Source organism: Eretmochelys imbricata, chromosome 1 (genome assembly GCF_965152235.1).
Source record: "Eretmochelys imbricata isolate rEreImb1 chromosome 1, rEreImb1.hap1, whole genome shotgun sequence".
Lineage (NCBI taxonomy): Eukaryota > Metazoa > Chordata > Testudines > Cheloniidae > Eretmochelys > Eretmochelys imbricata.
The window spans coordinates 44,028,843-44,051,660 of NC_135572.1; the positions used below are offsets into that span (position 1 = coordinate 44,028,843).

The 22,818-nt window shown below is 45.2% G+C and overlaps 1 protein-coding gene across 8 annotated transcripts in view; it reads right to left on the minus strand.

The window, feature by feature from the left end:
- The window catches only part of MIPEP (mitochondrial intermediate peptidase), a 138,569-nt gene that overhangs the window by 45,010 nt on the left and 70,741 nt on the right, over positions 1-22,818 (minus strand). For 6 of the 8 annotated variants that reach the window (XR_013345046.1, XR_013345045.1, XM_077809421.1 and 3 more), the window contains one exon: positions 9,165-9,284. Coding sequence is in view for 4 of the 8 variants with exons in the window: in XM_077809421.1 (XP_077665547.1) it covers positions 9,165-9,284 (120 nt within the window). In the remaining 4 variants the exon portion in view is untranslated. Of the gene's footprint in view, positions 1-3,207; positions 3,330-9,164; positions 9,285-22,818 lie in introns of all 8 variants that reach the window. The other 2 variants (XR_013345044.1, XR_013345043.1) reach the window with 1 other exon arrangement.

Below are 22,818 nucleotides of genomic sequence, written 5' to 3' on the forward strand. Positions count from 1 at the left end.
CCTCCACCCGGTGAGCCCCCACACTCAAACCCCCATCCTGATGAGCCCCAACCCCTGGCACCTGGATCATCCCAAAGAGCCCCCCGCATCTGGACCTCCACCGCACCAAGCCGCACTCTCCCAGCACCTGGACTCCCCCGCTGAGCCCCCTACATCCCAGAACCCCCATGCCAAGCCCCATACCCCCCAGACTCAGCCCCCCTCCCCCACTGAGCCTGAGACTCCCACAGCCAGGCCCTCCTCCTTTACCTGGACCCCCTGCAGAGTTCCATTGCCCCTGCACCTGGAACCCCCCGAAGAGCCCCTGTGCCTCAAGATCCCCCCTCGGAATTCCCACTGAGCCACCTGCACCCAGACTGCCCTACACAGAACCCTCTTACCCCACATCTGGATCCCCCCACACTTGGATCCTGCCAGGCTGAGCTTGCCTGCTCATACCTGGTGCGCCTGTCATGGAAGAGCAGGGCCCCGGAGTGTTTCTGGGGCAGGCCCAGCCCTTACACTGTATTGGGGTCATGTGCAGCCTCACTGCTGAGTTTGTGTCTCGGGGCGGGGGTGGGTGGGCTGCAGGGTGATCTCTCACTTCCATGCAGTCAGTGGCCTGTGCTCCCCACTGCCATGCTGGAGCTTCCACATTTTTTTTTATTGACCAGTAAAATTTTCAGAATTTTGCAGAATTTTAAAATATTGTGTGCAGAATTTTAATTTTTTTGGTGTAGAATTCCCTCAGGAATAATAATTGGTTAACCAACCGCAAACAAAGATTAACGATTAATGGAATTATGTCAGATTGGAAGGAGATCTCAACTGGAGTTCTTCAGGGATCTGTGTTGGGTCCAGCATTACTTAACATTTTATTAATGACCTGGAAGTAGGAATAGAGAGCACACTGATCAAATGAGACAAAGCTAGGGGACGTTGCAAACACTTTGGAGGATAAAGCTAAAATTCAAAGGGATCTTGATAAAGTGGAGAACCAGGCTATCGACAACAAAATGAAATTAATCAAAGACAAATATAAGCCCTGGTCTACACTAGGGGGGATCGATCTAAGTTATACAACTTCAGCTACGTGAATAACGTAGCTGAAGTCGACATACTTAGATCGATTTACCGTGGTGTCTCCACCAAGGTGAGTCGACTGCTGCCGCTCCCCCGTCGACTCTACCTGCACCTCTCATGGCGATGGAGTACAGGAGTCGACGGGAGAGTGCTTGGGGGTCGATTTATTGCGTGTAGATGGGATAAATCGATCCCCACTGGATCGATCACTGCCCGCCAATCTGGCGGGTAGTGAAGACATATCCTAAGGTGCTACACTTAGGGAAGAAAAAACAAATGCAAAAATACAGAACGGGGAATAACTAGCTTAACAGCAGCACTGCTGAGAAGGATCTGGAAGTTTTGGTGGATCACATCAACATGAATCAACAATGCAATGCTGTTGTAAAAAAAGCAAAAGAAATTTTGGGTTGTATTAACAGAGCCATACAAATTTTGGGTTGTATTAACAGAGCAAATTACAGGAGCTGATAGTACCGTTCTATTCAGGGCTGGTTAGGCCTCAGCTGAAGTACCGTGTCTGATTTTGGTCACCAGTGTATAGAAAGGATGTAGAGAAACTGGAAAGGATCCAGAGATGAGCGACATAGGAGATCAAAGGCAAGCGTGAGCAAAGGCTGAAGGAACTGGCTGTGTTTAGTTTGGAAAAGAGGAGATGGGGGGCGGGGACATGATAGCAGTCTTCAACTACTTGAAAGAGATGGAGAAAAGTTGTTCTCTCCTGCCACAGAGGGCAGGACAACAGGCAATGGGTTCAGATTACAGCATAGCAGATTTAGATTAAATTTCAGGAAAAACTTCCTAACTGTAAGAACAGTAGTACAATGGAAAAAACTGCCTAAGGAAGTTGTGGACACTGCTTCACTGGAGGTTTTCAAAAAGAGGCCGGATAGCCATCTGTCTTGGATGGTTTCTAGACCAGTGATACTCAGACCTCAGTGATTCAGGAGCCGAATTAGTGATCATTACCCGAAAAACCCATAGTAGTGTGAATTCATTGTTTCATTTACTATTTTTAGATACATATTACTCTCACAGCAAAACGACTGACCAAGTATTCTACAACTGATTAATAATTAAACTGCACAGTGTTTTAATATCAGTTGCTGCAAAGAACTACAGGAGTCACATTAAAGAGCCACTTGCGGCTCCTGAGCCTCAGTCTGAGTATCACTGGTTTAGATACAACACATACTGCATCTTGGCAGGGGATTAGACTACATGACCCTTGCACTCTTCTAACCCTGTGGTTCTATGATCTAGTTCAGCCTGCAGAATCTCTATTAGATGTAAGGGTATGTGAGATGGATGGGATCCAGCTGAACCAACGGCTCTTGGCTAAACAGCTTTCAACAATAGTTCAGCTGCATCTACTGCTGAAATCTTGTCAGCACTGAGTAACTTTTATAGTGCACACAAGTTTTCAGAGCCCAGGGTGAGTTTATGGAGCTGGGAGTGAAGGAGAAATAAAAAGAAACATACATCTACTTGAGAACTGAGAAAGTTTGCTATGAAGAGCAAACAATTAATATGGAACTCCACAGGTTCATTTTTACAAAGTCACTATTTAGGGTGGAACCACAATTTAAGAGCAATTCACAACTGAATGTGGAAAAGCAGTGTTTAAAGCCAGGCTTTGAGAAGAACTGTGTCATTCTCTTTTCTTTTAGATGTAACAGGAATGTCTGTGCTGACCTACATACAATGCAACCCACATGAAGTCAACGGGCTTGCACTAGATGAAGAAAAGTGCAGAATTTAGTCCATCACTGTTGTCTTTTCATAACTATATGATTGCTGCCTCAAAGTTGTCTCCTCTCAACATGGGCAGATAATTTCCATTAGCATTAACAGAAGTTACATGCATATGTCAGGAAGAGAATAAACCCAAAATGTATAATTGAGTTATTCAATTCTATTCCCCTACTCAGGAGCAGAAAACAAGTTATTTATCCTACAGTAACTGTGATTCTTCAAGATGTTACTAAAGCTCTTCTGACAGCCATATAAACGTCGAGTTAAAGACTACTGGAAATACACAATAGTCTTTTAATTATTACTAGCACTGATGGGAAAGCAAAAAGTATGTTATTTGGTTTGTGCTACATTTAATACTCTCTATAGCTCAAAGGAGAGGTTACTTACCTTTCTGTAACCTGAATTCTTCATGTTGTGTGGCCCCTTTCGATATTCTACTGTGGGCATGCATGCGTTCCACACAGGCGAGACTTTCTGAAGACCATGCCTGTGCACTTCCTCTCCTCATGCTGTAGAGTGAGAGAATAAGGCAGTGTGAAAGCACTGCCTCTCCAGTTTTCCCTCTACTGCAATGGGCCAGAGCTGCAGCAGAGGAAGAGAAGGGTGGGTAGTGGAATACAGATAGGACCACACATCTCCAAGAACTCAAGTGACAGAAAGACAAGTAACCTCTTTCTTCAAGCTCTGGCCCCTATCTGTATTCCACTGTGGGTGACTGACAAGCAGTCTTCCTTATGGACGAGGGTGGGAGAACCTCAAGGAAGTCAGTGAATGGAAGACTGCCGAGCTCACTGCCGCATCAGCTGCTGAGGTCTGCACTACAATGTAATATTTTGCAAAGCTATGAAATGAACTCCAAGTTGTAACTTTACAAATCTCAGTTAGGGGAACTTCGCTGACACCACCTGCATTCTAGAGGAGTGAGTCCTGATACGCTAGGGAGGAGAGGTGCCAGCCACTTCGTAACACAGCAGGATCCAGCCAGAGATATGTTTGGGTAGTTTCTGCACCAAAATAGCTTCTCCCTTCATGTGTTCAGTAAAAGGATATAATTAGCTTGGGAAACCTTCAAAAGAATTTTTTTCTGCCTGGATAGAATGCTAACACTCTTCATACTTCCAGAATATGAAGTCTCCTGTCTTGTGAGTTTTGGTGAGAAGACAGGTAGATAGTCAATCTAGTTTAAATGGAATTCTGAGATCACATTGGTTGTACATGTAGGGTAAAGTCATAGGGAAGCCTTCTTATGAAAGACAGTGGGTCAGCCAGGAGGGCTCTGTAAGGATAAGGCCTTTGTCTGCAGCCATACTGTAAGGCCTAAAGCCTAAGGCCTTCGTCTACAATCATATTAAAAGAGCTGCCAAGCAGCAGCTATTAGCTCAGAAGCAGGAAGCCACAGCCTCACATTCCATCTAAATTACGTTAAAACGGGCTCACATATTAGGTGCCCCCATAGGTAGAACATTTGCTGTATTATCAAATTGTGTGGTTCCCATTCACGGTCCCTTGATAGGAATCTGCTAAGGCTGTCCACGAGTTTTTTGCATTGCTCCAGGAGGGATGTGGTGACTGATGCACCAATTCCATAGGTTGACGGTTATTGCCCATAATGGAGTGGATTTCGCATCACTTGGTCTGTTGATATAGATTACTGTTGACTTGTTCAATCGTACTTGTGCATGTCTCACCGCTGTGCATGGGAGGAAGCATTTGCAAGCCCTGCGGACTGCTTGCAGTTATAGCAGATTTATATGCATTCTGAACTCTTGAGGTGTCCAAGTGTCTTCTGCCATTTGTTCGTCCAGATGGATGTCCCAGCCTAGGGAGGAGGCATCCAGAATTAATACTTTTCTAGTGGTGGTGGTGGTGGCGTGAAAGGAATTCCTGTGCACATATGGTGGCTGTTTGCCCATCAGTTTACTGAGTCCTGTATTCTCTGAGCGATGGCTCTTTTTCCATGCAGTCTCTGCTTGGGATGTACACTGTTTTGAGCTAAGTTTTCAGCTAAGGCACAAAGTCGGAGCCTTGCAAATGGTGTTACATAAGTACAGGCTGCCACTGGCCTAAGAGTGAGACAAGTTTGAACCCAGGTCTGTGGACTGGCCTGAAGCTCCATGACCATTGCTGTCATTGTCAAAAATCTGTCCTCTGGCAGGAAAGCTCTGGCTGTGACAGAGTTCAGTGTTGCTCCAATGAATTCTTCTGTCTATGTGAGGACTAATAACGATTTCTCTTTGTCTACAGAGATGCCCAGAGACTGATGCAGCTAGAATAGGAGCTCTTGTTGCAGAATGGACCTCTTAGTGAGATCTCCCAGTCAGTAACTGTTTGTCGAGGGGCAGAAATATTGAGAGTCCCTTGAGGTGAAGGTGGGCTGCCACTGACATCATTTCCGTAAACAGCCTTGGGGCTGTAACAAGACTGAAGCGAAGAAGCTTGTATTGTTAACGATAGGAACCTATGGTAAACCTGAGAACTTTCCTGTGTGCAAGCGAGGTACATGAAAACAGGTATCCTTCATGTGAATTATGAACTAGTGTCCTTTGCTTAATGATAGAATTACTGCTGCCAACTTACCATTCTAAATCGTGTTGCTGGGATATAGACACTGAGTTGCTGTAGGCTTATGTTTTTTTCTTTGAATTATGAAGTATTTGTAACAGAATCCTCCTCCATGGTAAAGGGGAGAACCCAGGTTCTGTGGCTCACAGTTGAAGAAGGGAGTCTATCTCCTTGTGAGAGTGATCCCTGAAGAGAGATCGAGACAGTGGATGAGGAGGGGAAAGGGAGAGAAATTCTACTGTATATCCTGTTTGGATAATATCAAGAAGTCATCTGTTGGATGTAATGCTCTGCCTGTTGTCAAAGAAGTGGGCTAAATGGCCCCCAAAGCAGAAAAAGTTAGACAAATTAGGCTACGGAAATGGTTTGCAGCCCCTTAGGTTCCAGTTGGAAGGAGGAGGCAGAAGGAGTTGTTTGTCTAAGCCTCTGTAGTTGTGTGCACTTCCTTGGGGGCTCATAAGGCCTATGATGGAAAAATAGTTCAGTAGTTGATTTTTGTCTCTTGAATAAATCCGGAGGGAGCAGAGAATTGCCCTGGATACTTTTAACGAACATAGGGACTCATTCATCTTTCACTAAAAATCTAAGTTTCCTCTGAAGGGCAGATCCTCTATTGTGACTTAGCTCTCCTTCAGGAACCCTGATGAGTAAGCCACTCTTCTCACAACCACAGCAGTAGCTACTGACCAAGCAGCCATGTCAGCCGCATTGAAGGCAGTTTGCAGTGATGACTTCACAGTCACATTTCCCTCTTAGATGAGTACTTCAAACTGTCCTCTAAGCTATGGACGTGTTATTCCTTGACTTTAGCAAAGCTTTTGACACGGTCTCCCACAGTATTCTTTCCAGCAAGCTAAAGAAGTATAGGCTGGATGAATGGACTATAAGGTGGATAGAAAGCTGGCTAGATCCTTGGGCTCAACAGGTAGTGATCAATGGCTCCATGTCTAGTTGGCAGCCGGTATCAAGCAGAGAGCCCAAAGGTTGGTCCTGGGGCTGGTTTTGTTCAAAATCTTCATTAATGATCTGGAGGATGGTGTGGATTGCACCCTCAGCAAGTCTGCAGATGACACTAAACTGGGAGCAGTGGTAGATATGCTGGAGGTTAGGGATAGGATACAGAGGGACCTAGACAAATTGGAGGATTGGGCCAAAAGAAATCTTATGAGCTTCAACAAGGACAAGTGCAGAGTTCTGCACTTAGGATGGAAGAATCTCATGCACTGCTACAGACTAGGGACTGAGTCCCTAGGCAGCAGTTCTGCAGAAAAGGACCTAGGGGTGACAGTGGACGAGAAGCTGGATATGAGTCAACAGTGTGCCGTTGCTGCCAAAAAGGCTAATAGCATTTTGGGCTGTATAAATAGGAGCACTGCCAGCAGATCAAGGGACATGATCATTCCCCTCTATTTGGCATTGGTGAGGCCTCAACTGGAGTACTGTGTCCAGTTTTGGGCCCCACACTACAAGAAGGATGTGGAAAAATTGGAAACAGTCCAGCGGAGGGCAACAAAAATGATTAGGGGCTGGAGGACATGACTTATGAGGAGAGGCTGAGGGAACTGGGATTATTTAGTCTGCAGAAAAAAAGAACGAGGGGGGATTTGATAGCTGCTTTTAACTACCTGAAAGGGGGTTCCAAAGAAGATTGACCTAGACTGTTCTCAGTGATACAAGATGACAGAACAAGGAGTAATGGTCTCAAGTTGCAGTGGGGGAGGTTTAGGTTGGATATTAGGAAAAACTTTTTCACTAGGAGCGTGGTGAAGCACTGCAACGGGTTACCTAGAGAGGTGGTGGAATCTCCTTCCTTAGAGGTTTTTAAGGTCAGGCCTGAGAAAGTCCTGGCTGGAATGATTTAGTTGGGGCTAGGTCCTGCTTTGAGCAAGGGGTTGGACTAGATGACCTCCTGAGGTCCCTTCCAACGCTGATATTCTATGATTCTCATGTGGAATCTTATCTGAAAACTCTATCTTGTAGTTCACAAGGCTGTACTTGGCAAAAAGCACCTGACAGTTTGCTATTGTGAATTGCAGGCTGGTAGCTGAAAAGATCTTTCTGCCAACAGTACAGTCCTTAGCTTCCTTATCAAGTGGAAAAGATCATATCTGGTGTTGCCTGTTTCTCTCTGATGCTGCTTGGGCAACCAGTGGATTTGGTGCTGGATGACTAAATAAAAATTCTGTCCGTTTGGCTGGGAAAAAACACATCTTGTCCATCCTTTTAAGGGTGGGAGCACACGTGGCAGGTGTGTGCCACACCACCTTAGCTGGTTCGATGATCACGTCATTAATTGATAGTGCAATTTTACTGAGTCCGATGCTCTGACGGATATCAGAGTTTGTGGGATGCCTCCTGCACCTCCACCTTATCAGGTAGCAAGAGCTATGCTACAAAAGTTACTGTTCTTGTAGTGTAGTTTCTTGATAAGCGCAATGTAGGCATTAAATTTGTTAAAAGTCCTAGCCCAGATGCCCTCAAATTCTGAATATAAGAAACTAGACAACATATTGACAATATAACTCAAGTATTAGTACTTTTGTACTGGCAAAGACAGTGAGATCAAGTCATACAACAAATCTTGTACTAAAATGGTGATACTATGCTGCACTACAAGATGCTGCTTAATGTTACAGGCACCATCCTGTGGATAAATTCTGAAGGTGGAGATTAAGACAATTTTCAAAGCAAGAAAGGAATTTACCTGATAACCTCTCCAATGTCCCACTCTTAGGGATTTGCAGGAGGATAGGGGTTCTAAAGTTCAAGATTATTTGAACAATTATTAAATGCCTCCATGTGCCTAATCATTCTATATTAAGAGTATTTGAACAACAAAGTTTGAGTATTAAAGACAATATACAACCAAATTCTATTATCTAGGAATATTCTGCCTCTGACTCTGTGGCTGAGGAGGGGGCCATGGAAGTGGAATTAGCTGCTGCCTAAGGAGCAGGAAGGGTTTGTAGGGAAAGGATGCACACTCTTTAGGGGAACTGGAGCCCCATTCTTTATGGTGAAGGGTTGTTCGGTTCCTGCGCAGCACCAAGCAATGAAAGAACACAACTACATTATGGGAGGGGTGAACGGCTACTCAGGCTGGACTCCTGGGTTCAGGATTTGATAGGATAGAGTATAAGAACGACATGCGTAACTAAACAATTGATTCACTTTTGTTTGTTTGTTTAAAATGTGATTTAAATTGCAAGGATAAACTGTTTTGCATACTCAGAATATAATTTTCTCATAATTAAAATACACACATTCACATTCAGAAAAAGGATTAATAATCTTGTATTCTCCGAATGCTAACAACATACAGCAGGTTTTACATAATTTGCTTCATTTGCCAAATTGGCTGTTGGACTGTCAGAGAGGACCAAAACTGCTGTTTTTCACAGTCCCAAAAATATAGAAACAAACTAATTCCACTAAGCTCTTTGTCATTCTGAAATATAGTACTAATAGAGTACTGACTCCATATTCTCATCACAGAAGCAAGGAGATTATATTTAAATGCAGGCACACACAGGCACAGTAGCTTGACAGAAGTTTTGAAACTGAAAAATTTCAACTCCAGTAGTGGCACATCTGGATATTTACTCCAAAAACCTCAGTAAGCAGCCTCTGTTTTGAATTATATTGATAGGAAATGTGGAGATTTTAAGATTCTGCTGAAAGGGGATGACAGCTTAGTCAGCCTGCTAGAGTCACAAGGCCTAAGCATTTCCAAACTTTCCTTTTCTTTTAAAGTATGAATGAGAATGAAATGTTATACTCACAGTGTTTGGTACATATGGTAATCCATAAAATTTCTCCTGGGTTTCCTTTAAAATTTCTGTGGTTGACCTCTTTAGAGGATGTTCCCCATGGTAGAGTTGGTCCAAGACAGCATAAAAGACCTAGGACAGATAAAACATATATTCAGCTTTGGCTCACAGTCTTGGCATTTGACATGTGGTTAACCAACGAAGACAGAGGCAATAGAATAAATCATGAGAACTTAAAATATGTACATTTCCTGGCTCTTCTATTTTTGGTATAAAATAAAAGGATAAGGGGACTGATCCTTGTGCTGAGTGCCCTCAACTCCAACTGACGAACAGATGTTGAGGACTCAGTATCTTATAAGATTAGTTCCCTGCCCCACACTGTCAACCTCCATAAGCTTATATATTTATCTACCTTAAACAAAATTGAAACCCATGCCTAATGTCCCACAGAAGTCCACCTTTTGGAAAAAAAAAAAAAGTTTTAAAATAGTCTCTTATTAATGAGACTGTTTCTCAGAACCCAAGGAAGGTATTTTGAAAGACATAGCACAGCCCAACATGATGTTACTAGGATGCACATGCTATGTATGGGACCATAAAGAGTAGAAGATCACAACTGCTGTGAAGAATTAAGCAGTGGACACCAAAAGTGTCGAGACAGATGGCAGAAGGAGCCACTGGTCGCACCTCTCAAGTTCCCTCTAGAACTGGGCTACTATCGTGCTCTGGGGAAGATCATAGAATCATAGAATATCAGGGTTGCAAGGGACCTCAGGAGGTCATCTAGTCCAACCCCCTGCTCAAAACAGGACCAATCCCCAATTAAATCATCCCAGCCAGGGGTTTGTCAAGCCTGACCTTAAAAACTTCTAAGGAAGGGGATTCCACCACCTCCCTAGGTAACCCATTCCAGTGTTTCACCACCCTCCGAGTGAAAAAGTTTTTCCTAATATCCAACCTAAATCTCCCCCACTGCAACTTGAGACCATTACTCTTTGTTCTGTCATCTGCTATCACTGAGAATAGTCTAGATCCATCCTCTTTGGATCCACTCTTCAGGTAGTTAAAAGCTGCTATCAAATCCCCCCTCATTCTTCTCTTCCGTAGACTAAACAAACCTAGTTCTCTCAGCCTCTCCTCATAAATCATGTGTTCCAGACCCCTAATCATTTTTGTTGCCCTTCGCTGGACTCTCTCCAATTTATCCACATCCTTCTTATAGTGTGGGGCCCAAAACTGGACACAGTACTCCAGTCGAGGCCTCCCCAATGTCGAATAGAGGGGAACGATCACGTCCCTCGATCTGCTGGCAATGCCCCTACTTATACACCCCAAAATGCCACTGGCCTTCTTGGCAACAAGGGCTCACTGTTGACTCATATCCAGTTTCTCGTCCACTGTCACCCCTAGGTCCTTCTCTGCAGGACTGCTGCCTAGCCATTTGGTCCCTAGTCTGTAGCGGTGCATAGGATTCTTCCGTCTTAAGTGCAGGACTCTGCACTTGTCCTTGTTGAAGCTCATCAGACTTCTTTTGGCCCAATCCTCTAATTTGTCTAGGTCCCTCTGTATCCTATCCCTACCCTCCAGTGTATCTACCACTCCTCCCAGTTTAGTGTCATCCACAAACTTGCTGAGGGTGCAATCCACACCATCCTCCAGATCATTAATGAAGATATTGAACAAAACCATCCCCAGGACCAACCCTTGGGGCACTCTGCTAGACACCGGCTGTCAACTAGACATGGAGCCATTGATCACTACCCGTTGAGCCCGACAATCTAGCAAACTTTCTACCCACCTTGTAGTGCATACATCCAGCCCACACTTCTTTAACTTGCTGACAAGAGTACTGTGGGAGATCGTGTCAAAAGCTTTGCTAAAGTCAAGGAATAACACGTCCACTGCTTTCCCTTCATCCACAGAACCAGTTATCTCATCATAGAAGGCAATTAGATTAGTCAGGCATGACTTTCCCTTGGTGAATCCATGCTGACTCTTCCTGATCACTTTCTTCTTGTCTAAGTGCTTCAGAATTGATTCCTTGAGGACCTGCTCCACGATTTTTCCAGGGACTGAGGTGAGGCTGACTGGCCTGTAGTTCCCAGGATCCTCCTTCTTCCCTTTTTTAAAGATGGGCACTACATTAGCCTTTTTCCAGTTGTCTGGGACCTTCCCGGATTGCCATGAGTTTTCAAAAATAATGGGCAATGGCTCTGCAATCACATCCGCCAATTCCTTTAGCACTCTCGGATGCAACGCATCCGGCCCCATGGACTTGTGCACGTCCAGCTTTTCTAAATAGTCCCGAACCACTTCTTCAGATGTTCACTTTGTCAGGGTCCCAGGCATAATAAGAGGTAAGGGAATTAGGAAAGAAGTGCTACTGAAAGAGATCGATATTTTACAGGTACTTGGAGCAGCATATGTGGGACTTTTATAGGACTCAGGAATTGTATGAGAGGTGCTGAGGGTTTTTCAGGGTTGGAGGTCATAGAGTGGGAAATGGAGAAGCAGCATGTTGATTTGTGAGACTAAATGTTTTGTGGGAGTTTTGTGGGGCAGACAAAATGAGAAACAATTGTCCAATTCACAATATTCTGCAACGATTTGATGGAGACAGACATTATGCCTAAACCAGGAGTCAGACTGCAGTAGGATGACCAACTGTTAGGTGGAGCACCAGCTACACTAAGCACTGTAGGGACCCATACAGGATTTCTTGCCTGTGGAAAAAGTGGCCCAGTCCAAATCCCACTGAAATAAATATCTTTAGGGGTTACAAAGAAATAGTTAACTCCAGCCCCTCCCCAACATCTGAGTGGAGCACCTGGATGTTTCAGAGGAAACCACTGTGCTCCTGCTGGAAGGAGATGAATCTGTGATTCTTGCTGTCAGGAGGTAACATTAATGTCTTATCCTTTATCAATACTCATGTAATACCATACTACTATATTAACTCCTTTACTGCTTTGGGAGCTCTGAGACAATTCAGGAGATTGACTGTGTACTAGCTCTGCGCTATCATGCAAATCCAAACCAAACAGAAATGGCTTTTTACTGAAATATACCGAGATTAAAGTTTCTATCAGACATTTGTCACGGCGCTGTTAAAGCTCCCCCTGCTGGACATTCACCAGGCTTCCACGTTTCAGTCTCACATGCCAGACCCATGTGATTCTAAGCTTCCCTCTGTCTGGGTAGCCTCCGGCACTGTTTCTTTGGTCTCTCTGGAATACATCTCACTGGGCTAGGGTGACCAGCTAGCAAGTCACAGGGGATGGGTGGTAATAGGCGCCTATATAAGACAAAGCTCCCAATACTGGGACTGTCCCTATAAAATAGGGACATCTGGTCACCCTACGCTGGGCACAGTGTCTGTTACGCCTTCACAGAAGTTGGAACTCAGGGTCCAGCTGCCTTAGATTCTCAGAACCACCACCACCCCCTGCCAAGATACACCAGTTGCTTAAGCATACCCTTTCTTATAATTTCAGCCTTGTGAGCACTCTGGTGTACAGTTTAGCTGAAACATGTAACCCATAGACATTGCAGAAGGGATTCTAAAACACTTATCCTTTACTTTAAACAACATATGAGATATACCGATCCACACAAACCAACAGAATTCTAATTTATCATTCCCTTCCTTAATTTCCTCACCACTCAAGAGTTCTTTGTTTGGGATTGTCAAGGTTCCTTCTCCACTCTGAACGCTAGGGTACAGATGTGGGAACCTGCATGAAAAACCTCCTAAGCTTATCTTTACCAGCTTAGGTCAAAACTTCCCCAAGGTACAAAATATTCCACCCTTTGTCCTTGGATTGGCCGCTACCACCACCAAACAAATACTGGTCACTGGGGAAGAGCTGTTTGGAAACGTCTTTCCCCCCAAAATACTTCCCAAAACCTTGCACCCCACTTCCTGGACAAGGTTTGGTAAAAAGCCTCACCAATTTGCCTAGGTGACTACAGACCCAGACCCTTGGATCTTAAGAACAATGAACAATCCTCCCAACACTTGCACCCCCCCTTTCCTGGGAAATGTTGGATAAAAAGCCTCACCAATTTGCATAGGTGACCACAGACCCAAACCCTTGGATCTGAGAACAATGAAAAAGCATTCAGTTTTCTTACAAGAAGACTTTTCATAGAAATAGAAGTAAATAGAAGTAAAGAAATCCCCCCTGTAAAATCAGGATGGTAGATACCTTACAGGGTAATTAGATTCAAAACATAGAGAACCCCTCTAGGCAAAACCTTAAGTTACAAAAAAGATACACAGACAGAAATAGTTATTCTATTCAGCACAGTTCTTTTCTCAGCCATTTAAAGAAATCATAATCTAACGCATACCTAGCTAGATTACTTACTAAAAGTTCTAAGACTCCATTCCTGGTCTATCCCCAGCAGAAACAGCATATAGACAGACAGAGACCCTTTGTTTCTCTCCCTCCTCCCAGCTTTTGAAAGTATCTTGTCTCCTCATTGGTCATTTTGGTCAGGTGCCAGCGAGGTTACCTTTAGCTTCTTAACGCTTTACAGGTGAGAGGAGCTTTCCCCTGGCCAGGAGGGATTTCAAAGGGGTTTACCCTTCCCTTTATATTGATGACACGCCCCCCAAATCTCAGCTAGGGTGAAACACTGGCTGGGATTTCTTCCTGGAGCTCTAGGAAAAACAGAGTTAATAAGACACATGCATTTCTAAATATACTACCAAGTACATAAAGACTAACAATATTTTCTACATCTCAAGGACGATTTTAACCAGTTGATTCTGGGAAACTTTCACGGGAGAGTGCATCAGCCACTTTGTTAAAGATGTGTTGGATGTTGAAATCAAAATCTTGGAGAGCTAAACTCCACCGAAGAAGTTTTTTGTTAGTTTCTTTGACGGTGTGAAGCCACTTCAGTGCAGCATGGTCGGTTTGCAGGTGGAAACGCCGTCCCGAAATATATGGGCGTAGATTTTCCAGAGCGTAGACAATGGCGTAACATTCTTTTTCAGTGACTGACCAGTTGCTTTCCCTCTCAGACAGTTTTTTGCTGAGAAACACTACAGGATGGAATTCTTGATCAGGTCCTTTCTGCATTAAAACTGCTCCCACACCACACTCGGACGCATCTGTGGTTACTAGGAACGGTTTGTCAAAGTTTGGGGCCCTTAGTACAGGGTCAGACATGAGTGTCGCTTTAAGCTTGTTAAAGGCCTTCTGACACTTTTCTGTCCACTGAACAGCATTTGGCTGTTTCTGTTTGGTTAGGTCTGTCTGTGGGGCGGCGATTTGGCTGTATTGCGGTACAAATTGTCTCTAATAACCGGCCAAGCCTAAGAAGGATTGAACCTGTTTCTTTGACTTTGGGACAGGCCACTTTTGGATAGCATCCACTTTGGCCTGTAGGGGGCTGATAGTTCCTTGACCCACTTGGTGTCCAAGGTAAGTCACTCTGTTTAGGCCTATTTGACACTTCTTAGCCTTAACAGTTAGTCCTGCCTCCCTTATGCGCTCAAGGACCTTTTGTAGATGTTCCAGGTGGTCTGCCCAGGAATCCGAAAATATGGCCACATCGTCAAGGTAGGCGACTGCATATTCTCCTAATCCCGCTAGGAGACCATCTACAAGTCTTTGGAAGGTGGTGGGTGCATTTCGCAGCCCGAAAGGGAGTACATTAAATTCATACAGCCCAAGATGTGTGGTGAAGGCTGACCTTTCCTTGGCAGATTCATCTAGCGGTACCTGCCAGTACCCCTTGGTTAAGTCCAAGGTAGAGATGAATTGGGCCCGTCCCAGTTTCTCTAATAGTTCATCTGTGTGTGGCACTGGATAGTTGTCTGGGCGAGTTACAGCATTTAGTTTACGGTAGTCCATGCAAAAACGTATTTCCCCATCTGGTTTGGGAACTAGAACCACTGGAGATGACCATGCACTTTCAGAGGGGCGGATTACACCCATCTGTAACATATCCTGGATCTCCCGTTCTATAGCAGTTTTAGCTTGAGGAGACACCCGGTAAGTTTGGACCCTAATTGGGTGAGCATTACCTGTGTCAATGGAGTGGTATGCCCGTTCAGTCAGTCCTGGGGTGGCTGAGAACGTTGGCGCGTAACTAGTGCACAGCTCCTTGATCTGCTGTCGCTGCATACGCCCAAGGGTCATGGAGAGGTTCACCTCTTCCACACCTCCAGCACATTTCCCTTCGTAGTAGACACCTTCGGGCCACTCAGCGTTGTCTCCTCCCTGGGCTGTAAACTGACAAACCTTTAATTCTCTGGAATAAAAGGGCTTTAGAGAATTAATATGGTACACCTTAGGCTTTCGGTTGGAGGTGGGGAATGCTATGAGATAATTAACAGCTCCCAGGCGCTCCTGGACCGTGAATGGCCCTTCCCACGATGCTTCCATTTTATGGGCCTGGAGCGCCTTTAAGACCATGACCTGGTCTCCTACTTTGAAGGAACGCTCTCTGGCATGTTTATCATACCAGGCTTTTTGCTCTTTTTGAGCATCCTGTAAGTTTTCTTTAGCAAGGGCTAAAGAGGTTCGGAGGGTGTTTTGTAGGTTGGTTACAAAGTCCAGAATGTTAGTTCCTGGAGAAGGTGTAAATCCCTCCCATTGCTGCTTCACCAACTGCAATGGCCCCTTAACCTCACGGCCACATACAAGTTCAAACGGGGAAAACCCTAAACTGGGGTGTGGTACAGCTCTGTAGGCAAAGAGCAACTGCTGCAACACTAGGTCCCAATCATTGGAGTGCTCATTTACGAATTTACGTATCATGGCCCCCAAAGTTCCATTAAACTTCTCCACCATGCCATTTGTTTGATGGTGGTAAGGAGTGGCAACCAAGTGATTTACCCCATGAGCTTCCCAAAGGTTTTCCATAGTTCCTGCCAGGAAATTAGTCCCTGCATCTGTGAGGATGTCGAAGGGCCAACCTACCCTGGCAAAATGTCTGCTAGTGCCTGGCACACACTTTTAGCCCTGGTGTTGCTTAGAGCTACTGCTTCCGGCCATCGAGTGGCAAAATCCATGAAAGTCAGTATGTACTGTTTCCCTCTGGCTGTCTTTTTCGGAAAAGGACCCAGAATATCCACAGCTACTTGCTGAAATGGAACTTCAATGATGGGGAGTGGCTGGAGAGGGGCTTTGACCTGGTCTTGGGGTTTTCCCACTCTTTGGCACACCTCACAAGACTGGACATAGGTAGAAACATCCTTGTCCATTCCCTCCCAGTGGAATGACCCCCCCAAACGGTCTTTGGTCCTGTTCACCCCAGCATGGCCACTAGGGTGATCATGGGCTAAGCTCAAGAGCTTGGCCCGGTATTTAGTTGGAACTACCAACTGTCTCTGAGGATGCCAGTCTTCCTGGTGTCCACCAGAAAGAGTTTCCTTGTATAGAAGTCCTCTTTCTGCAACAAACGTGGATCGATTAGAAGAGCTGAGAGGCGGTGGGTTGCTCCGTGCCGCCGTCCAAGCTCTCTGGAGGCTTTCATCTGCTTCCTGTTCGGTCTGGAACTGTTCCCTTGATGTTGGACACATCAGTTCCTCATGGGATTGTGGACCTAGGCTTGGTCCCTCTGGAAGCGATATAGGGGATGGAGCTGTTTCAGTTGAATGTGAACCACTCTCCGCTGGTGCACTATGTTGGTATTCAGGCTCCGGCTGAGCCTCTTGTGTAGGGTTATCGGCTGCTGCCAGTTCAGGTTCGGTGGGGCCCTCTGGTGTTGAGGTTGCAAGTACTGGATTCAGTGCTGACAATTGTTCTGGTGTTGGTTGTTCGGCTGGTTCCGGTTCTGGGACTGGGTCCGTCTGGGTCTCTGGGACTGGATCCACTACTGCTGTTGCAGACGTTGGCCTGGGGTCCAGGTCCATCACCTCTGACCGGGTCCTGATAGAAGTTTCCGGAACAGAGCTAGGCCTCACGGCTTGTTTAGCCTGGCTGCGGGTGACCGTTCCCACCCTCTTGGCCTGCTTCACATGATTGGCCAAGTCTTCCCCCAACAACATGGGGATGAGATAATCATCATTGTCCACATTCCTGACCAGCCCTTGTACTGGACAGGCAACTTGGCTGTATGCAAATTGAAAGAGTTGGACTTGAAGGGTTGAATCGTCACTTGGATCTCTGGGTTGATTAAATTGGGGTCCACTAAGGAAGCATGGATAGCTGACACTTGTGCTCCGGTGTCCCTCCACGCGGTGAGCTTCTTCCCGCCCACACTCACAGTTTCCCTCCGCTCCAAGGGTATCTGGGAGGTATCTGGGCCTGCGGACCTCTGGTGTGATTCCAGTGCAATGAACTGTAATCTGTTGGGGTTCTTGGGGCAGTTGGCCTTTACATGCCCCAGCTCGTTACATTTAAAACATCGTCCAGCTGACGGGTCACTGGGGCGAGGTGGGTTGCTGGAGAATGGGGTGGTGGGACGATAAGGGGTCTAGAGGGTTCTTTGGGAGGTAGGTGGGGCCTTGGGCGGCCCCCGGTAATAGGGTGTGGTCTGGGGTTGTCCCTTCTGGTCTCCGCTCCAACTGCGACCAGTTTTCTTCTTCTCTGCCACCTCCACCCATCTGGCTCCAATCTCTCCTGCCTCGATTACAGTTTTGGGTTTCCCATCTAGGATGTATCTTTCTATTTCCTCAGGAACACCCTCTAAGAATTGTTCCATTTGCATTAGGAAGGGCAAATTTACTGGAGAGTCAACACTTGCTCCTGATATCCAGGCATCCCAATGTTTCACAATGTGGTAGGCATGTCGGGTAAATGACACGTCTGGTTTCCACCTTAGGGCTCTGAACCTCCGACGAGACTGCTCGGGTGTTATCCCCATTCTGACTCTCGCCTTGGATTTAAACAGTTCATACTTGTTCATGTGTTCTTTAGGCATTTCAGCTGCCACCTCAGCTAAGGGTCCACTGAGCTGCGGCCTCAGCTCTACCATGTATTGGTCAGTAGAGATGTTGTACCCAAGGCAGGCCCTTTCGAAGTTTTCGAGGAAGGCCTCAGTATCATCGCCTGCTTTGTAGGTGGGGAACTTTCTGGGATGGGAAGTGGTACTTGGAGAAGGATTGCTAGGGTTTGCTGGGATATTCTGCTGAGCCTTTATCTTCTCTATCTCCTCCACATACTTCCTCTCTTTTTCCTTCTCCTCCAGTTCTTTGTCCCTTGCTTCCATAGCTCTCCTGTGAGCAGCCGCTTGGTGTTGTTGCGCCCCTTTCGCTGCCTCTCTCGCTGCCTCCCTTTCTTGTTCCTTCTTCTCCTTCTGCAGCCGCGTGAGTTCTATCTGTCTTTCATGTTCCCTTTGTCTTTCCTCAGCCTGAAATCTGGCTAATTCCATCTTTTGTCGAGCCATGGATTTTGTCATTCTAACCTCTCTGTTTTTAACTAACTTTACACCCGAGGTTTAGAAATAAACAAACAAAACTTGGCTGTAAAATTTTGCTGTGCTGGAATAGAATACCTATTCTCTGATAGTGATTGTCAGCCTACAGAAAAAGACAATTCCCTTGTCTTTGCTCTGGGCCCAAATCAAAGCAAAAAACCTCCAACTACTTGGAAACCTGCTTACCAGCAGCCCAAAGGAAAAAAAATTTCCTTTTTAAACTTGTGCTCCTTGTAAAAAATCAAAATCCTAAAAAAAAAAAAACCCTGCCAATTTTGTCTCCAGGCAAATGGGTAGAACACCCCCCCCCCCATTTACTTTTAGGGAAAAAAAACCCTCTGGGTTGGAAGACTGTGAATTTCCCTGCAGGAGTTAAGTATCCTGCCTCCAGGCAAAGAAAACCTGCAATTCATAAAGATAATCCCCTTTTGTCTCTGCTTGGCCACAAAGCAGAGAAAAAACAAGCTGCTTTCAGTTTCAGCTGCTTTCTGGACTTCCTTTCCAAAGGAAAAAAAAAATTTCCTTTTTAAAATCTGTATTTCTAGTTCAAAAAATCTCAGCTGGATCTCAAAATGATTTCAGGTTAATCCCACCACTATGCCACCATGTCACGGTTCCTTCCCCACTCTGAACGCTAGGGTGCAGATGTGGGAACCTGCATGAAAAACCTCCTAAGCTTATCTTTACCAGCTTAGGTCAAAACTTCCCCAAGGTACAAAATATTCCACCCTTTGTCCTTGGATTGGCCGCTACCACCACCAAACAAATACTGGTCACTGGGGAAGAGCTGTTTGGAAACGTCTTTCCCCCCAAAATACTTCCCAAAACCTTGCACCCCACTTCCTGGACAAGGTTTGGTAAAAAGCCTCACCAATTTGCCTAGGTGACAACAGACCCAGACCCTTGGATCTTAAGAACAATGAACAATCTTCCCAACACTTGCACCCCCCCCTTTCCTGGGAAATGTTGGATAAAAAGCCTCACCAATTTGCATAGGTGACCACAGACCCAAACCCTTGGATCTGAGAACAATGAAAAAGCATTCAGTTTCTTACAAGAAGACTTTTAATAAAAACAGAAGTAAATAGAAATGAAGAAATCCCCCCTGTAACATCAGGATGGTAGATACCTTACAGGGTAATTAGATTCAAAACATAGAGAACCCCTCTAGGCAAAACCTTAAGTTACAAAAAAGATACACAGACAGAAATAGTTATTCTATTCAGCACAGTTCTTTTCTCAGCCATTTAAAGAAATCATAATCTAACGCATACCTAGCTAGATTACTTACTAAAAGTTCTAAGACTCCATTCCTGGTCTATCCCCAGCAGAAACAGCATATAGACAGACAGAAACCCTTAGTTTCTCTCCCTCCTCCCAGCTTTTGAAAGTATCTTGTCTCCTCATTGGTCATTTTGGTCAGGTGCCAGCGAGGTTACCTTTAGCTTCTTAACCCTTTACAGGTGAGAGGAGCTTTCCCCTGGCCAGGAGGGATTTCAAAGGGGCTTACCTTTCCCTTTATATTTATGACAGGGATTTAGAATCCTTGAATTGTAGGATTGGAGGGAATCTCTAGAGGTCATCTAGTCTAGTCCCCTGCACTCATGGAAGGACTAAGTATAATCTAAACGATTCCTGACAGGTGTTTGTTTAACCTGCCCTTAAAAAATCTCCAATGATGGAGATTCCACAACATTCCCAAGCAATTTATTCCAATGCTTAATGACCCTGAGAGTTAGGAAGTTTTTCCTAAAGTCCAACCTAAACTGCCCTTGCTGCAATTTAAGCCCATTGCTTCTTGTCCTATCTTCAGAGGTTACGGAGAGCAATTTTTCTCCCTCCTCCTTGTAACAGCCTTTTATGTACTTGAAAACTTATGTCCCCTCTCAATCTTCTCTTCTCCAGACTAAACAAACCAAACTTTTTCAATCTTCCCTCAAAGGTCATGTTTTCTAGATCTTGAATCTTTTTTGTTGCTCTTCTCTGGACTTTTTCCAATTCGTCCACATCTTACCTGAAATGTGGCGCCCAGAAATGGACGCAATTCTCCAGTTGAGGCCTAATCAGCAGAGAGTAGAGTGGAATTATTTCTTGTGTCTTGCTTACAACATTCCTGATAATATATCCCAGAATTATGTTCGTTTTTTTGGTAACAGCGTTACACTGTTGATTCATATTTAGGTTGTGATCCACTATGACCTTCAGATCCCTTTCTGGGAGTACTCCTTCTTAGGCAGACATTTCCTGTTTTGTATGTGTGCTACTGACTGTTCCTCCCTAAGTGGAGTACTTTGCATTTGTCCTTACTGAATTTCATCCTATTCACCTCAGACCATTTCTCCAGTTTGTCCAGATCATTTTGATTTTAATTCTATCCTTCAAAGCACTTGCAACCCCTCCCAGTTTGGTATCATCCGCAAACTTTGTAAGTGTACTCTCTGTGCTATTATCTAGATCGTTGATGAAGATATTGAACAGAACCAGACCCAGAACCGATACCTGTGGGACCCTACTTCATATGCCCCTCCAGTTTGACTGTGAATCACTGGTAACTACTCTTTGGGAATGTTTTTCCAAACAGTTATGCCCTCCCCCCCAACCTTATAGTAGCTCTATCTAGGTTGTATTTCCTTAGCTTGTTTATGAGAAGGTCATGCAAGATGGTATCAAAAGCCTTACTAAAATCAAGATATACCACATCTACCGCTTCCCCCTTATCCACAAGGCTTGTTACCCTGTCAAAGAAAGCTATTAGGTTGGTTTGACATGATTTGTTCTTGACAAATCCATGCTGACTGTTACTTTTCATTTTATTTTCTTCTAGGTGGTTGCAAATTGATTGCTTGATTATTTGCTCCATTATCTTTCTGGGTACTGAAATTTAGCCATTTAGTCAGAGTACTTCAGGGGATCCAGGATCGCACCCTCCTGCACAGGGCTTCTCCTCCAAATCATAGAGTCTCTCTCACACCCAGTTAGCTTCCTTCTCTCTCTTTCTCCCCCCCGCAACAATGACAGGTGAGAGACCCTTTCTTTTATAACCTCTGGGCCCCTCTACTCCCTTCTTTTAAAAAAAAAATCTATACACGAAATAGGGAACTTGGGAGACGGTACTGTGAAAAAGCTGAGCGAGTCATTTACATCAGCAGCTCTCAACCAGGCGTCCCGCGCCTCCTGGTGGGCCGCAAGCAGGTTTCAGGGGGTTCACTAAGTAGGGCTATGGGACCCAGGGCAGAAAGCCCAAGCCTGAGCCTGAGCCCTGCCATGCAGGGCTGAAGCCAAAGCCTGAGCAACTTAGCTTGCTACCCCCCTAATGCTGGCCCTGGCTTTTCTATGCAGAAAAACAGTTGTTGTGGCAGGTGGGTCGTGGAGTTTTTATAAGATGTTACGGGGGGCCTCAGAAGAAAAAAGTTGAGATGATCTGACTAAAATGGAATTGTGTCTTATGTAGCACGCTCAGTTATTTCTTTGAAAGTCCAATGATGGTATGCCAACATTTTTATGGCCGTCTTAGAAAAATGCTTCCTCAGCTCTCGTCCCTTAGCGCCCCTCCTCTACTTGTGCTACATTGATGACATCTTGGGAAGGTGGCCGTTGAAGAATTCCACCTGGATTTCAACAATTTCCACTCCACCATCAACCTCAGCCTGGACCAGTCCACACAAGAGATCCACTTCCTGGACACTACAGTACAAATAAGTGATGGTCACATAAACATCACCCTATACCGGAAACCTACTGACCACTATTCTTATCTACATGCATCCAGCTTCCATCCAGGACACATCACACGATCCATTGTCTACAGCCAAGCCCTAAGATACAATCGTATTTGCTCCAATCCCTCAGACAGAGACAAACACCTACAAGATCTTTATGAAGAATTCTTAAAACTACAATACCCACCTGGGGAAGTGAGGAAACAGATTGACAGAGCGAGACGGGTACCCAGAAGTCACCTGCTACAGGACAGGCGTAACAAGGAAAATAACAGAACACCACTGGCCATCACGTACAGCCCCCAGCTAAAACCTCTCCAGCACATCATCAACGATCTACAGCCTATCCTGGAAAACGATCCCTCACTCTCACAGACCTTGGGAGGCAGGCCAGTCCTCGCTTACAGACAGCCCCCTAACCTGAAGCAAATACTCACCAACAACTACAATCCACATAACAGAAACACTAACCCAGGAACCAATCCCTGTAACAAACCCCGTTGCCTACTCTGTCCCCACATCTACTCTAGCGACACCACCATAGGACCCAACCATATCAGCCACAC